General features: G+C 45.2%; 1 protein-coding gene across 2 annotated transcripts in view; it reads left to right on the plus strand.

Moving 5' to 3' along the window:
- SLC45A4 (solute carrier family 45 member 4) overlaps window positions 1-15,704 on the plus strand; it is a 192,058-nt gene that overhangs the window by 105,605 nt on the left and 70,749 nt on the right. For both annotated transcript variants that reach the window (XM_068238089.1, XM_068238090.1), the window contains exon 2: window positions 12,814-13,448. In XM_068238089.1, coding sequence (XP_068094190.1) covers window positions 13,211-13,448 — 238 coding nt within the window. In that variant the 5' untranslated portion in view covers window positions 12,814-13,210. The remainder of the gene's footprint in view (window positions 1-12,813; window positions 13,449-15,704) is intronic.

The raw sequence follows: 15,704 nt of genomic DNA on the forward strand, positions 1-15,704 counted from the left end.
CAAGCAGTTAGTATAGGAAGCAGCCATATTGCATGATAATGTCCTATACAGTGCACGAGAGAAGGCATTCTGCTGCTTTCAGGGAGTTCAGCTGTCCTCTAATAAGCTCACTGCCCTGTTTACTGACAAAGCAGTTAGTACAGGAAGCAGCCATACAGGAAGTAGTATAGGAAGCAGCCATATTGCATGATAATGTCCTATACAGAGCTGTGCATAGGAGAAGGCATTCTGCTGCTTTCAGTGAGTGCTGCTGTCATCTGATAAGCTCCCTGCTCTGTTTGCTGACCACACATCAAAGGAAATATCTCCTGAGTACAGCACCGCTTCATGTCACATGGTCAGTCTCCAGAAGGCTTGTACACACGCACAAATATCACCCGCAGAGATTGGGACTCAAACCCTCAGATAACCGTTTACAACTGCGGTCTGTTGCTATGCAGGGGAGCGGAGGAACAACGGTGCAAAGCCCGATACACAACAGTGAATTCACCGTACATCTTGAGCAGATACGTTGGGCACTGTCGTATGTCCATCACCATGTTCCCCCTGCTGCCATTCAGGTCCTGTGCCGCTGCTGCTGCTATCACTCAACCTCACCGCAGGGGAGACTCTGCCGGTATATACAGTGGATTGCAAAAGTATTCGGCCCCCTTGTAGTTTTCGACATTCTGTCATATTACTGCCACAAACATGAATCCATTTTATTGGAATTCCACATGAAAGACCAACACAAAGTGGTGTACACATGAGAAGTGGAATGAAAATCATACATGATTCCAAACATTGTTTACAAATAAATAACTGCAAAGTGGTGTGTGCATAATTATTCGGCCCCCTTTGATCTGAGTACAGTCAGTTGCCTATAGTTGTTGCCTGATGAGTGCTAATGAATAGAGTGCACCTGTGTGTAATCTAATGTCAGTACAGATACAGCTGCTCTGTGAGGGCCTCAGAGGTTGTCTAAGAGAATATTGGGAGCAACAACACCGTGAAGTCCAAAGAACACACAAGACAGGTCAGGGATCAAGTTATTGAGAAATTTAAGGCAGGCTTAGGCTACAAAAAGATTTCCAAAGCCTTGAACATCCCACGGAGCACTGTTCAAGCGATCATTCAGAAATGGAAGGAGTATGGCACAACTGTAAACCTACCAAGGCCATCCACCTAAACTCACAGGCCGAACAAGGAGAGCACTGATTAGAAATGCAGTCAAGAGGCCCATGGTGACTATGGACGAGCTGCAGAGATCTACAGGATCTTCTAAAAAAATTGGCATATTGTGATAAAGTTCATCATTTTCTGTAATGTACTGATAAACATTAGACTTTCATATATTTTACATTCAAATACACACAACTGAAGTAATTCAAGCCTTTTATTGTTTTAATATTGATGATTTTGGCATACAGAAAACCCAAAATTCCTATCTCATAAAATTAGCATATTTCATCTGACCAATAAAAGAAAAGTGTTTTTAAAACAAAAAAAAAGTCAACCTTCAAATAATTATGTTCAGTTATGCACTCAATACTTGGTCGGGAATCCTTTTGCAGAAATGACTGCTTCAATGCGGCGTGGCATGGAGGCAATCAGCCTGTGGCACTGCTCAGGTGTTATGGAGGCCCAGGATGCTTCAATAGCGGCCTTAAGCTCATCCAGAGTGTTGGGTCTTGCGTCTCTCAACTTTCTCTTCACAATATCCCACAGATTCTCTATGGGGTTCAGGTCAGGAGAGTTGGCAGGCCAATTGAGCACAGTAATACCATGGTCAGTAAACCGTTTACCAGTGGTTTTGGCACTGTGGGCAGGTGCCAGGTCGTGCTAAAAAATTAAATCTTCATCTCCATAAAGCTTTTCAGCAGATGGAAGCATGAACCCACTTTTGAACCAGAAACCGCGGCAAAAGCGCCTGACCTGGGCTACAGAGAAGCAGCACTGGACTGTTGCTCAGTGGTCCAAAGTACTTTTTTCGGATGAAAGCAACTTTTACATGTCATTCGGAAATCAAGGTGCCAGAGTCTGGAGGAAGACTGGGGAGAGGGAAATGCCAAAATGCCTGAAGTCCAGTGTCAAGTACCCACAGTCAGTGATGTTCTGGGTTCCATGTCAGCTGCTGGCGTTGGTCCACTGTTTTATCAAGGGCAGGGTCAATGCAGCTAGCTATCAGGAGATTTTGGAGCACTTCATGGTTCCATCTGCTGAAAAGCTTTATGGAGATGAAGATTTAATTTTTCAGCACGACCTGGCAACTGCTCACAGTGCCAAAACCACTGGTAAATGGTTTACTGACCATGGTCTTACTGTGCTCAATTGGCCTGTCAACTCTCCTGACCTGAACCCCATAGAGAATCTGTGGGATATTGTGAAGAGAAAGTTGAGAGACGCAAGACCCAACACTCTGGATGAGCTTAAGGCTGCTATCGAAGCATCCTGGGCCTCCATAACACCTGAGCAGTGCCACAGGCTGATTGCCTCCATGCCACGCCGCATTGAAGCAGTCATTTCTGCAAAAGGATTCCCGACCAAGTATTGAGTGCATAACTGAACGTAATTATTTGAAGGTTGACTTTTTTTTTTTTTTTGTTTGTTTTAAAAACACTTTACTTTTATTGGTCGGATGAAATATGCTAATTTTTTGAGATAGGAATTTTGGGTTTTCATGAGCTGTATGCCAAAATCATCAATATGAAAAAAAGGCTTGAACTACTTCAGTTGTGTGTATTTGAATCTAAAATATATGAAAGTCTAATGTTTATCAGTACATTACAAAAAATAATGAACTTTATCACAATATGCTAATTTTTTTTTAGAAGATCCTGTACAGCTCAGGTGGGAGACTCTGTCCATAGGACAACTATTAGTTATGCACTGTACAAAGTTAGCCTTTATGGAAGAGTGGAAAGAAAGGCATTGTTAACAAAAAGCATAAGAAGTCCCGTTTGCAGTTTGCCACAAGCCATGTGGGGGACACAGTAACCATGTGGAAGAAGGTGCTCTGGTCAGATGAGACCAAAATGGAACTTTTTGGCCAAAATGCAAAACTCTATGTGTGGCGGAAAACTAACACTGCACATCACACTGAACACACCATCCCCACTGTCAAATATGGTGGTGACCGCATCATGCTCGGGGGGTGCATCTCTTCAGCAGGGACAGGGAAGCTGGTCAGAGTTGATGGGAAAATGGATGGAGCCAAATACAGGGCAATCTTGGAAGAAAACCTCTTGGAGACTGCAAAAGACTTGAGACTGGGGCAGAGGTTCACCTTCCAGCAGGACAATGACCCTAAACATAAAGCCAGGGCAACAGTGGAATGGTTTAAAACAAAACATATCTATGTGTTAGAATGGTCCAGTCAAAGTCCAGATCTAAATCCAATCGAGAATCTGTGGCAAGATCTGAAAACTGCTGTTCACAAACGCTGTCCATCTAATCTGACTGAGCTGGAGCTGCTTTGCAAAGAAGAATGGGCAAGGATTTCAGTCTCTAGATGTGCAAAGCTGGTAGAGACATACCCTAAAAGACTGGCAGCTGTAATTGCAGCAAAAGGTGGTTCTACAAAGTATTGACTCAGGGGGCCGAATAATTACGCACACCCCACTTTGCAGTTATTGATTTGTAAAAAATGTTTGGAATGATGTATGATTTTTGTTCCGCTTCTTACGTGTACACCACTTTGTATTGGTCTTTCACGTGGAATTCCAATAAAATTGATGCATGTTTGTGGCAGTAATGTGACAAAATGTGGAAAACTTCAAGGGGGCCGAATACTTTTGCAACCCACTGTAGATGGGATTCCCAGCCGAAGCAGGCTCCCATTGGATTGCACTGAGAATCCTGCCTAGCAACAGAGTCAGTTTGTAGTTTTTCAGATTGTGACAAAATGTTTCACTCTGAAATGTACCCATCGTGGGGGGAAAAGAGAACCTGTTCGTTTTTGTTTTTTGTTTTTTTTTTATTGCGCTTGAAGCTGATCTGAGATGAAAAACTAGCTATAACAAGTAACTTGTCTATATATCTTATCTAAAGTTTTTAGATGATTTACACAGCAAATCTAGCTGCAAACTGCTTCAGCAGTATATGATTATTTCTTCCTGTGATACAATGACAGCAGCCATGTTCTGTTTGTCACATTACACACAGGCAAGCTGCTCTGCATTTCCAGCCCTCAGCCTGTGACAAATTCACTTTGCTCTCCTCCCCCCTCCTCCCCTCTGCCTCTGAAATCTCTGGCTAGTAACACCTCCTCCTGCCCAGACTGAGCTCCCATAAGCCCTTGCTACATGGGTCTCAGAGTGCCTAGGCACTAAAGGAGCTGCGGGCGAGGCTTGTTTAGTTTATAGGGAATTGGAGTATTAAAACAAAACAAAAAAAGTATTTGGCTTGAGGAATACCCTATAAACTGTATGAAAGGAACACAATTATTCAATGAGTAAAAGTTTATCTCAGATCCACTTAAACGTAGAAGAATGACACGTGTCTTACGAGTGGGACATTCGGATCTATGGCAAGTGTGCGTTTTTCCTGAATGGTTGGCCATCCCTGTGACCAGGCCATGGATCCCTCTGTTATTGGAAAGCATGTCTTTTGCTGATTGGTGGCAGTGGCCACACTGCTGCTTCAGTGTACGGGAACACGGAAGATGACAATGGTTTTCATTCTGTACAGTAGAACACACCGCGGGGGTCACATGATTTGGCAGCTGCTCTCCTCCTATTAATAAACAGGACAATAGAGGAAGTTGTTGATTGCAGGGTGCTTGTTTCATGTGTCCGGACAGTGACCTCCTCCTGATTCCCTCTGAACTCCCAGCAGCCTCCTCAGAGATACGGATCGCCCTACCGGAAAACATCAAAGTCCTGTTCTTTAGTGATGATGCTCATAGTATTTCCAGGGTTTGGCGTGTTTAGGTTGCCTGTAGCAACCAAGGTGGTCGGGATTTCCTGGATCCGGTCATTTAGGCACAGGGATTGTCAGGCGTCTGATTAGCAGTATATTGATGTCATTGAGTAACCTTATTGCGCTGAATCTCAGTCCTCTGGAAAGCCCCTCGCTGCAGTCTGATCACCAGTTTCAAAAGCACCTAAACATTTACATTCTGCTTCACAATATTTGTATAGCACAGTGATCCTCAAACTAATGCTGGGAATACACGCGTCGATCCGGCGGCTCGATTAGCTGCCGTATCGACTCCCGCCGCGTCCCCTCCGGCCTCTGGATCGATTCCCACTCGTCCATCGCAGGCACTTCCTTATCTTCCGCTCGATTCCCCGCTATTGTCCGCCCGCGGGGATCGAGCTGGGAATCGATCCGACGGGTCATTGGACCTGTCGGAGATTATCAATTGAGCCATTAGCGGCTCAATATATAAGGGCTCATCAACCCGTGTATGACTAGCATAAGGGCCCATGGGCGAATGCGGCCCCCTGAGGCTTTTTTTACCGGCCCCTCACTCACAAAATGTATTACTTATAGATGCGGACCGCTGCATCTTTATTGGCAGCCCACATATAGAATAGCAGAGCTGACGCCACCCTTCCACGTGGAAGCCAGAAAGAAGTCATTCACTGGCTTCCACTCATTCACTGTTGTCCATGTGGATGGCAGGTTGTCGCCTGGGTATGCAAAAGCTGGTCTACAAAGACTTCTTCAGATTGTGCTGCAGGCTTTTGTAGGCCATTTGGTGACATTATGGCTCACATATGAGCTGAGTTGGTGACATAACTGCACTTGCTGAGTTGGGGGGCATACTATCTGCACATGTTAAAATGGTCTGGTTAAATGGGAGACCTTAGGGCTCTGTCACATCAGACAACGCGAACAGGAGCCGTTCTCCTGCACGCGTTGTCTGCCTGCGGCGTGTCGTCGGGTATCTGCGGTGCGACGCAATCAGCGGCGGTAGCTGGTAATTAAACCCGCCGGAAAACGCCGGCTCACGGGTGCGTTGGAGAAAACTGCGCCCGGGTGCGTCGGAACCGCAACGCATCGAATGTGAAAGGTAAAATGAAACTCTATGGACTTTCAGCTTACCTTGGTGTTAACGCACAAAGTCTGCCCTAATGTGAAAGAGCCCTTAGGGCTGCACATGTTAATAGAAGCTGTCTACATAACAATACCTAGGCTCAATGTAATGTTTTTCTACATATGTACACTCCGGCCCCCCAGCAGTCTCAAGTATGCTGACCCGGCCCTTGACCCAAAAAGTTTGGGGACCCCTGGTATAGCACTTTCTCCTGTCCGACTCAAAGCGCTGAGAGTTGCAGGCCCTAAGGGCACCTATAGGCCCCACTGGAGCATTAAAGGACACCTGAAGTGAGAAGGATATGGGGGCTGTCCTATGTATTTCCTTTTAAACAATGCACATTGCCTGGCTGTCCTGTTGATCTTTTAAAGAGAAACCGTGACCAAGAATTGAACTTAATCTTAATCAGTAGCTGATGCCCCTTTTACATGACAAATCTATTCCTTTTCACAAACGGATCATCAGGGGGAGCTGTATGACTGATATTGTAGTGAAACCCCTCCCACAGGAAACTCTGAGAACCATGGTCCTAGCAGTTTCTTTCTATGAAGCTTGTTGCATTGTGGGAAATAGCTGTTCACAGCTGTTTCCAACTGCCAAAAAAGCATGGAGCAGCTACATCAGCTGCCAACAGTAAAAATGTCGGCGTGTGAGAATTGTCAGAAAGTAAATCGGGGAGAGGAAAGATTTTATAATAGGCAAACACTGACTAAATCATTTATACATAATTATTGTAAAAATGAAGCTATTATTATTATTATTATTATTTTATTTTATTTTATTTTTTTTTATTTTTATTTTTTTACATTTTCACTGGAGTTCCTCTTTAAGCATCAGTAGTGTCTGAATCACCTGAAAAAAGCAGGCAGCAAATCCACCCAAAAACCTCTGATCTGCATGCTTGTTCTGGATCTATGGCTAAAGCTATTAAGGTGCCCAATTTTTCCTTTAGATTCGATCTTTCGACTCTATTTGAATGATTAAAGTGAATATAAATCTGAAGATAATTGTTTTCCATTAACGGACCGATTTAAGAAGGTTTTACATTCCGACTCGATGATAAAATCCAATTTTTGGATTATTTTTCCTTTTCCAACCAACCAAAGAATTGTTTCAAGTCAATTTGCGCCACAGACTGCGCAGTTTTCTTTTGATCGTAAAAAAATTGATCATAAACGTGTCAAAAGATCAAATCTGAAGGAAAAATGGTACCGTTATGGGCACCTTTAGAAGCAGAGGATCAGCAGGACAGCCAGGCAATCTGCATTTTTAAAATGAAATAAATATGGCAACCATGCGCATCTCTATCACTTCAGGTTCCCTTTAAAGTGAATGTTTACCGTTAAAAAAAATAAAAAGTCAGATACTCACCTAAGGAGAGGGAAGGCTCGGTCCTAATGAGCCTTCCCTCTCCTCTCCCGGTGCCCCCGGTGGTGCGCAGGATCCCCCGAGGCAGTATTCGACCAGTTCGGTCAAATACTGCCACTTCCGCATGCCGAAGGGAGCTTTCGGAAGCCTTTGGGAGCACTCGGGCTCCCGAAGACGGGCCGCTCCATACTACGCATGCGCGAGCGCCCTCTATGACACGCTCGCGCGTACGTAGTATGGAGCGGCCCATCTTCGGAAGCCCGAGTGCTCCCGAAGACCTCCGAAGTCCCTGTGGCGGCGGACGCGAACGGGGGAGCCAGCGCAGCACCGAGGGCACCGGGAGAGGAGAGGGAAGGCTCATTAGGACCGAGCCTTCCCTCTCCTTAGGTGAGTATCTGACTTTTTCTTTTTTTAAACGGTACCCATTGGCTTTAAGTTTTGCCCAAGACTCCTTACTGAATAGGTAGAGGCTCCAGCCAGGATTCATTCCCTGGTCTCCTTTGTGAACCGGAGGTGAGTTGTATGGCAGCTGCCATATTTAATTTCTTTTAAGCAATACCAGTTGCCTGGCTGTCCGGCTGATCCTCTGCATCTGATATTTTTTTAGCCATTGCCCTTGAACAAGCATACAGCAGATCAGGTGTTTCTGACATTATTGTCAGATCTGACAAGATTAGCTGCATGCTGGATCCTGGTGTGATTCAGACACTACTGCAGCCAAATAGAGCAGCAGGGCTGCCAGGTAACTGGTATTGTTTAACAGGAAATAATTATGGCAGCCTCCATATACCTCTCACCTCAGGTGTCCTTTAACCAGTACTCCATCCAGCCAAAGGCAGACGTGCTTCTTTTTAGGTGGGTGTTTTTAGGGTGTGTGCCGAGACCTGTATTTTCCGTAGAATCTGTCCATCATTATTGTGCTCTGTGAATACGATTTGACTTTCTCGCCCTTCCTGTAACAATCGTCACAATAATTCTTGGCTTCCTGTGTATGGGGACCAGGGAAAGAATAAGGCGTGTGGAATGAGTCAGCTGTGAGTCAGGCTGCAGAATAGAATGGATGGAGGTTGCCTTGTCCCGTGGCTTCTGTTTCAGGAGGGTTTTTTACATGTAGGATTTGCGTCATTGGTGTACTCAGGAAACTGAAGTAATGCTCGCGGTATAGGATCGGTATCCTACCGAACGGTCAATGGCTGCATTAGGGGGTCAGCCCACCTGATGGTGTTACTAGTTTAGTTATGAGTGGAGGTGGGCGGGGTGAGTCACTGGATGTCAGGTGCTCTAGGTCCTAGGTTCTCAATGTGTGGTACACGTACCCCAGGAGGTACTTCTGATGGTTCCAGGGGGTACTCAGGCTTGATATACTTAACCATGAATAACAAATGTAGAGTTTTAGAAAATTATCAATCTCATTTAAACACCAAATTTTTGTTACGGAGTCTCTTTAAGGTAATTAAAAGCAATAGTAAATGCTTAAATTGTTTAGAACCAATTATCATGTACTACGATTAAATATATATTTGTCAAGGGGTACTTGTGAGAATGTTTGCTATGCTAGGGGTACCTGGTGAGTACAGGGGTTTAAAAGGAGGGGTATATACCAATACGATGTTGAGAAACACTGCTCTAGAACACTGTGGGTGTGGTTTCTGGTTGGTTTTGAACTTTGATTTACTTACCAGCGGTTTAGTCATATCCACGCACCTTGTATACCTCCCACTGCTGCATTCTCCAAAATCTGCATTGGGTACACCAGTGTTCTCCCCAGGCTCTTTTAGCCAGGTGCTCCACCCGGCTAATTTTGGTGACCACCCAGCTGTCACAACCTAGCCTCCTCCTCCTCCTCCTCCTCAGCAGTGTTGCACTGGTCCTGCCTTCCCCATTATGCCCCACAGCAGTAATGTCTGAATCACACCTGAAACAAGGATGCAGCTAATCCAGTCTGACTTCAGTCAGAAAGCTCTGATCTGCATGCTTGTTTTGGGGCTGTGGCTAAAAGTGTTAGAGGCAGAGAATCAGCAGGACAGCCAGGCAATGTGTATTATTGAAAAGGAAAAATGTCAGCCTCCATATCCCTCTTACTTCAGATGTGCTTAAAGCTTCCCTGGCCTTGGTAAACAGTCTAGACCAGGGATGGGCAAACTCGGCCCTCCAGCTGTTACGGAACTACAAGTCCCACAATGCATTTGCCTTTATGAGTCATGACTGTGACTGTCTGACTCCTGCAATGCATTGTGGGACTTGTAGTTCCTTAACAGCTGGAGGGCCAAGTTTGCCCATGCCTGGCCTAGACAGTCTGGCTAGGTTTACAGTGGGACATTATTGTTCTGCGTCATACAGTCATTATAACGCAGGTTACCGCACTGCAATGTTACCCTATGTAAGCCTATGACACAGCGGTCACAGTGAGACGTTAAAGTCGTGTTGTAAATGTTACATTTATTGTGATGCACTGCTGCACTGCTTTACCTCCAAATGCAGACGTTAACAGATACAGGGAAGCATACTTTTCATTGCCTGTATGCTCCACTGTATCTACTGTATGCAATGGTAATGCAGCGTTAGACACTGAAAAAAAATTGCATCATTCTCTAATATTTGCAGTTTACACACTACTCAGCATTGTAAATTATTTTACAGAGCAGTCTTGTGAATTATTGAACTATCCTCTGGAGAGAAAAAGAAAATACAGTGACTGACAGTTGAGATAATATGCTTCAGAACACAGAGCTCTCTGCGATTTTTGAAAGTCGTGGAACTCAATGGCTCTTTTGCAAAGATAACGAGTTTAACTCTTCCTGTACTGGAAACAATATTAGACTTATGTCTGCTCTTAATGCTTTATTTCTTAGCTGTACTATACATACAATCATATCATAATTTTTTCACTATAGTTTCTCTTTAGGTTGCGTTGCGACTTTTTTGTTGTGTTGCAATTTTGCGTTGCGACTTTAACTTTGCATCACAATGCAACGTCCTACCCTGAATCTAGCCTCTAGTGGAAAAAATAAAGGATATGTGAGCATTCCCATATGATAAACTGAACTCCAGTTAATTACTGTTGCTATAGTCCATTACTACTTTTGCTTCCCTGCAGAAATGGAGAGACCTCCCTATTTACATATGCTCCCGCCATACCTAAAGTCTGTGCACTGTATACAGGAGTGCTATATGCCAGTGTTTACTGCCCCGCCCTCTTGCCCTCCAGACTCCTTCCTAGTGGATTTCTAAGCATTACTTATCTGTGATCGGCTTATTAGCCTGACCATTTGTGCTCTGCATGGTACCACTGTCCTCAGGCCACACCTCCCTCCCTCACAGGCCACACCTCCCTTCCATAGGAAACAGGTAGTGGGCGACTGAGTGGCTGGTTGGCCATGACTTCTCTCACATCTCCATGTGCTATACCTCAAAATTTCCTGCATCGCTCACACTGTGCCTCAATGTTCATGGCAGCCACGTCCAGAATAAGAGGGGAGAAGTTGGTGTGAAATCATGCTCCTCCTCCAATAGACAGGAAAAGGGGGGCGTGGCAAATGTGCAGTGCCCTCCTCCAGGGAGTGGCATATGTGTAACGCCCCCTTCCATAAGTGACTTGCAGAGGCCGAGCCGCTGCCATGCTGCGTTGCTCCCCCTTTGAGAGACCCCAGGGCAACAACGAATGAGCCAAAAAGCACTCCTGGTCTGGTAAAAGTCCATTTGATCAGTTTTACAGCTAAAAATACAATTTATTTCCTGTGCTTCATTTTCCTTGGGTCATTTTAACCCTTGAGCAATGTAGTAAAGACTTGGATGTTTTGGGGTGGATTGTCCCTTTAAAGTGCACCTGTCCCCTGGCTGTGCACAGTATGTAAAAGATAAATTGTTTGCACAAGTGATTTCTGCACCTAGCTATCAGGTAATGCCAGTTCTGCAGCTTTTCATTCCCGGTGTTTTAATTGGCTCCATTTTATAAACAACGTGCTAAATTTACCGGGAACAGTTATTTATGCTCGCTCACCGTCTCATGCAGTGCGTGGGAAGAATGAATTGCTGCTATTTTTCTTCTGTCCCTTCTCCTGTGTTGCTTTTTATAATGCATTTTTTTAAATTCTTATGGGAGATTTGTATAGTTTCTGTCATTTATCTGCGATCACAGGACATCTCTACTGAAGTCAATAGTTCCACATTTCTAGCCTATGGCCTGAGGCATCATACACTGAACTAATTCTACTTCTCTTCTCTGTATCCGTCTGTTTGTGTCTCTTAGGCTCTCCCGGTTGCACACACTAACTCTTGTGTGCACGCTCTGCCCCTACCACTCGCCACACTTTCTGAACTCCCGTTGCCCTCTTACCCCCTTCCCGCTCTCTCTCTGGTGCCTCCTCTCACCCCCTTCCCGCTCTCTTGTGCCTCCTCTTACCCTGCTCCCTACTCTCTTGTGCCTCCTCTTACCCTGATTCCTGCTCTCTCTGGTGCCTCCTCTTACCCTGCTTCCTGCTCTCTCTGGTGCCTCCTCTTACCCTGCTTCCTGCTCTCTCTGGTGCCTCCTCTTACCCTGCTTCCTGCTTTCTCTGGTGCCTCCTCTTCCCCTACTTCCCGCTCTCTTGTGCCTCCTCTTCCCCTACTTCCCGCGCTCTCTGGTGCCTCCTCTCACCCTGCTTCCCGCTCTCTCTGGTGCCTCCTCTCACCCTGCTTCTCGCTCTCTGGTGCCTCTTCTCACCCTTCTTCCCGCGCTCTCTGGTGCCTCCTCTCACCCTGCTTCCCGCTCTCTTGTGCTTCCTTCTCTCTTGTGCCCTCCCTCTTGTGTTCCCTTGTATTCTGCTTTCCACACTCCCCTTTTCATACCATTTAACACACACACACACACACACACACACCTGCACCTACACCTACACCTACACGCACCTACACCTACACGCACCTACACCTGCACGCACCTACACCTGCACGCACCTACACCTGCACGCACCTACACCTGCACGCACCTACACCTGCACGCACCTACTCCTACACACCTACTCCTACACACACCTCTTTTGCACTTTCCCTCTTTTGCCGGCCTGTGCTCTTCTTTCCACTCTTATGCTGGGCAAACACGGTTAGATAGTTCTTAGCAATCGAGCCGCTGATTGCTCGATTGCTAAGATCCAACCTGTCCGATCACCGCGACGGATCGATACCGTGCTCGAGAGGGAATCGATCCGCACGGACGAGCGGTGACGCGCTGGCTCGATACTGGCGCATAAACGAAGCGTGTGTGCCCAGCATTACACATTCTCCTTTCATCAATTCTCTCCCTCGATCCTCCCCTCCCCCCCCACGCCACCTCTCCCCTTCCATTGTGTGTATGTACAACTTTTTATGCCATCCTCCACCCTAGCTCTTCTTTTCCTTTTTTTTTTTCCACACTAACTATTTTTTCTCTTTTTCTTGCTTTGCAGATTAATCAGCCACTCGATGGGGAGTAACAGTGGATCAGCTGTTCGTGTCGCCTTCCCAGCCTACAATCACCAGACAACAAGTTTTACCACTTCTTCTATAGAAATTATGAAACTGGTATTAACTGAATGGCAATTATGGATTTTTAACTCTAATTCACAGTAAACCATTAAGCCATATGTTTGAATCAGTACCAAATACCTTCCTCTCGCACACAACCGTATTGACAACGACATTGCGGCAACGACTACTTGAACGCTGTGGAATATAAAGTATTAATTTGCATGAGGAACGTGACGAAAGCTGAACAAAAAATAAAAGAAGTCTTTATTTATCTTTGAAGAGCTATAGTATTAATATTTATATAGAATCTAAGAATATATATATATTTTTGTGGTGATGAAGATGGCCCCTCGGAATGCCGACTCGGAATCTATGCAAGTTCCAGACCTGCCTTTGACCAAGCCGAAGAAAGATGAGACCAAAGAGAACGAAAGCCGGGATGAGACCATCAGTGAGAGCTCCATAGACCGCATCCCTGTGCGTCTCTGGGTCATGAACGGCGCCGTCATGTTCGGTCGGGAGTTCTGCTACGCTATGGAGACGGCCTTGGTTACACCGGTTCTGTTGCAAATAGGTAAGCGGCACTTTTAGATAAGTCCTTGCACGTTGCCTGGTATCTTCTCAGTTAAGCTTAAAACAGCCAGTGCGGTGAACCTGAAAATGTTGCTGTGGATGGCTGTAATTTTCACTTAAAGAGACTCTGTAACAAATTTTTCAGCCTTAGTTCTTCTATCCTATAAGTTCCTATGCCTGTTCTAATCTGCTCTGGCTTACTGCAGTCTTTCCTAACTGCACTGTCTCTGTAATAAATCAATGTATCCTTTCCTCTGTCCTGTTTGTTGGGCTAAGGCTTTGATTGTGTGGAATGTGCAGGGCTGCTTGTGATTGGTAGAAGCGATACACACCCTCTGCAGGCCCCCTGCATACTCTGAATGACTCACACACTATTCTTAGCTGAGCCTATTAGAAGCTGGTTAGTTTGTTTGTAAACACTGCCTAAAACTGTTAAAGCCCGTTTCCACTAGTGCGACGCAATTTCGCCGGCATTCCGACGCTTGTAAAAACGCATGCGGATGCGTTTCCGCATGCGTTTTACCCGCGATTTCGCATGGCAGGGTGCCATGCGAAATTAACCATGACACTGCCAGGGCAAAATAACATTGAAAAAGGTGCGAAATCGCGGGTAAAAACGCATGTAACAAACGCATGCGTTTTTACTATTAAATACATTAGCGGCGATTCGCACGGATTCCCGACGCAGGCGAAATCTGTGGGTCCCGCCGTGCAGATTTGGCCCGCCGCCAAATCGCTCCCGCACGCCGCACAGGTGGAAACAGCCCCATCCACTAACATTAAGTATGCGAATCCGCATGCAGTGCCCGCATGCGGATTCGCCCTAGTGGAAACGAGCCCTTAATTACAAGCCAGGATTGCAGCAGAGAGTGGCAGAAACAGCACAGAGGGGCACAGGAGAAAATAATGAATAGAATGGTATGCTTTTTATTGTAAGAATATTAGAGTACAGATTCTCTTTAAAGGAACACTATCAAACCAAGTGTTCTTATAATGAAACAAACAACGTCTAAGTAGCTGTGTAAACATTTTCCTACTTTTGATGTTAAATATCAGAGGCAAAAGTGTGTAGGATTTAGCTCTATTGGGACAAATCATTCTCAAAAGGGGTGTCTGCTTCAATGCGCAGCCAGTGTTTTTTGCATATCAGACTGCAGAGTACGTGTGAAAAGCTGTAGCGTCACAGACAATTACAAATGTTTATAACAGGTTACATTTCCTCTGCTCTCTGCAGACAGTTCAGAAGAGACGCAGGACTTTATCTCTCTCACACACACACAGGGTTAACAGATGCACTTGTGATGGAATTTTCACTATTCACTGTCTATTGGCCTTCGTACTACATCTAGGTGGTAAAATTGTTCAGTGATTGGACAATCATAATTGAAAGTATATACCAGGCTTTACTCTTGGGAGAACAATGCCTTCAGGTGCTGGGCCAAAAGCCAAGAGGCTTCCATCCTCTGCTACTGGGCCCCTTCCAGAACAAGTTTTATGGCCACATTCCCTATTTCTATTTTTTTCTATAATCCCACAGTTTTTAATTTATATTTTAAATCAAATGTTTTTACTGTTTCATGGCCTCTTCTCAATGACACATACTTTGAAGTATGTCAGAGCCAAAATCTATTTTCTGCCCTCAGAAGCCATGTTCTGCCAGGAAAGTGTTTTATGACTGTAATTCCTTATCAGTGAGGTTTACCCTATAGTCCGACCCAGTCCCAACCCTCACAAAAGCTGTCACTTGCATACCTGATTTTTAACTCTTTCAGGCAGAGAAAGTAAAAAAGGAACTCAGCACAGTTATTTGTGTGCTAGGCACAGTACATACACATGTCTATCTCATCATGTCACATGTCAGCTCCGGTATCCTTTAACTCTATGAATGGGGATCCAGGGAAATGTGGTGTGGTTCCTCAAGGCTCGTAGATGTGCCTCTACACACCATAAAAGGAAGGACATGTATCCTCGCCTATGGCATTGCCAGCAGGTCAGATATCCTGCGAGTGCTTGCATTATACCTGTACTATTATATTATCATTATAATAATCCTCACCATCAGCTGTTAGCAGTGGCCTTTTACCAGTCTGTCTGAATATAGCTGCGCCTGCTCACTGTAAGAAACCATTTCTTTTCTGGAAGCTTCAGAGGTTTTGCTTGCATTGTGCAGCCATGTATTCTGGGGACAGAGATGTTCTCAGCTGCTGTAAGCGTTCTTAAGAAATATGGCCGCTACAAAAGCTGCTCTAACATGAAA

Source organism: Hyperolius riggenbachi, chromosome 5, assembly GCF_040937935.1.
Source record: "Hyperolius riggenbachi isolate aHypRig1 chromosome 5, aHypRig1.pri, whole genome shotgun sequence".
Classification (NCBI taxonomy): Eukaryota; Metazoa; Chordata; class Amphibia; order Anura; family Hyperoliidae; genus Hyperolius; species Hyperolius riggenbachi.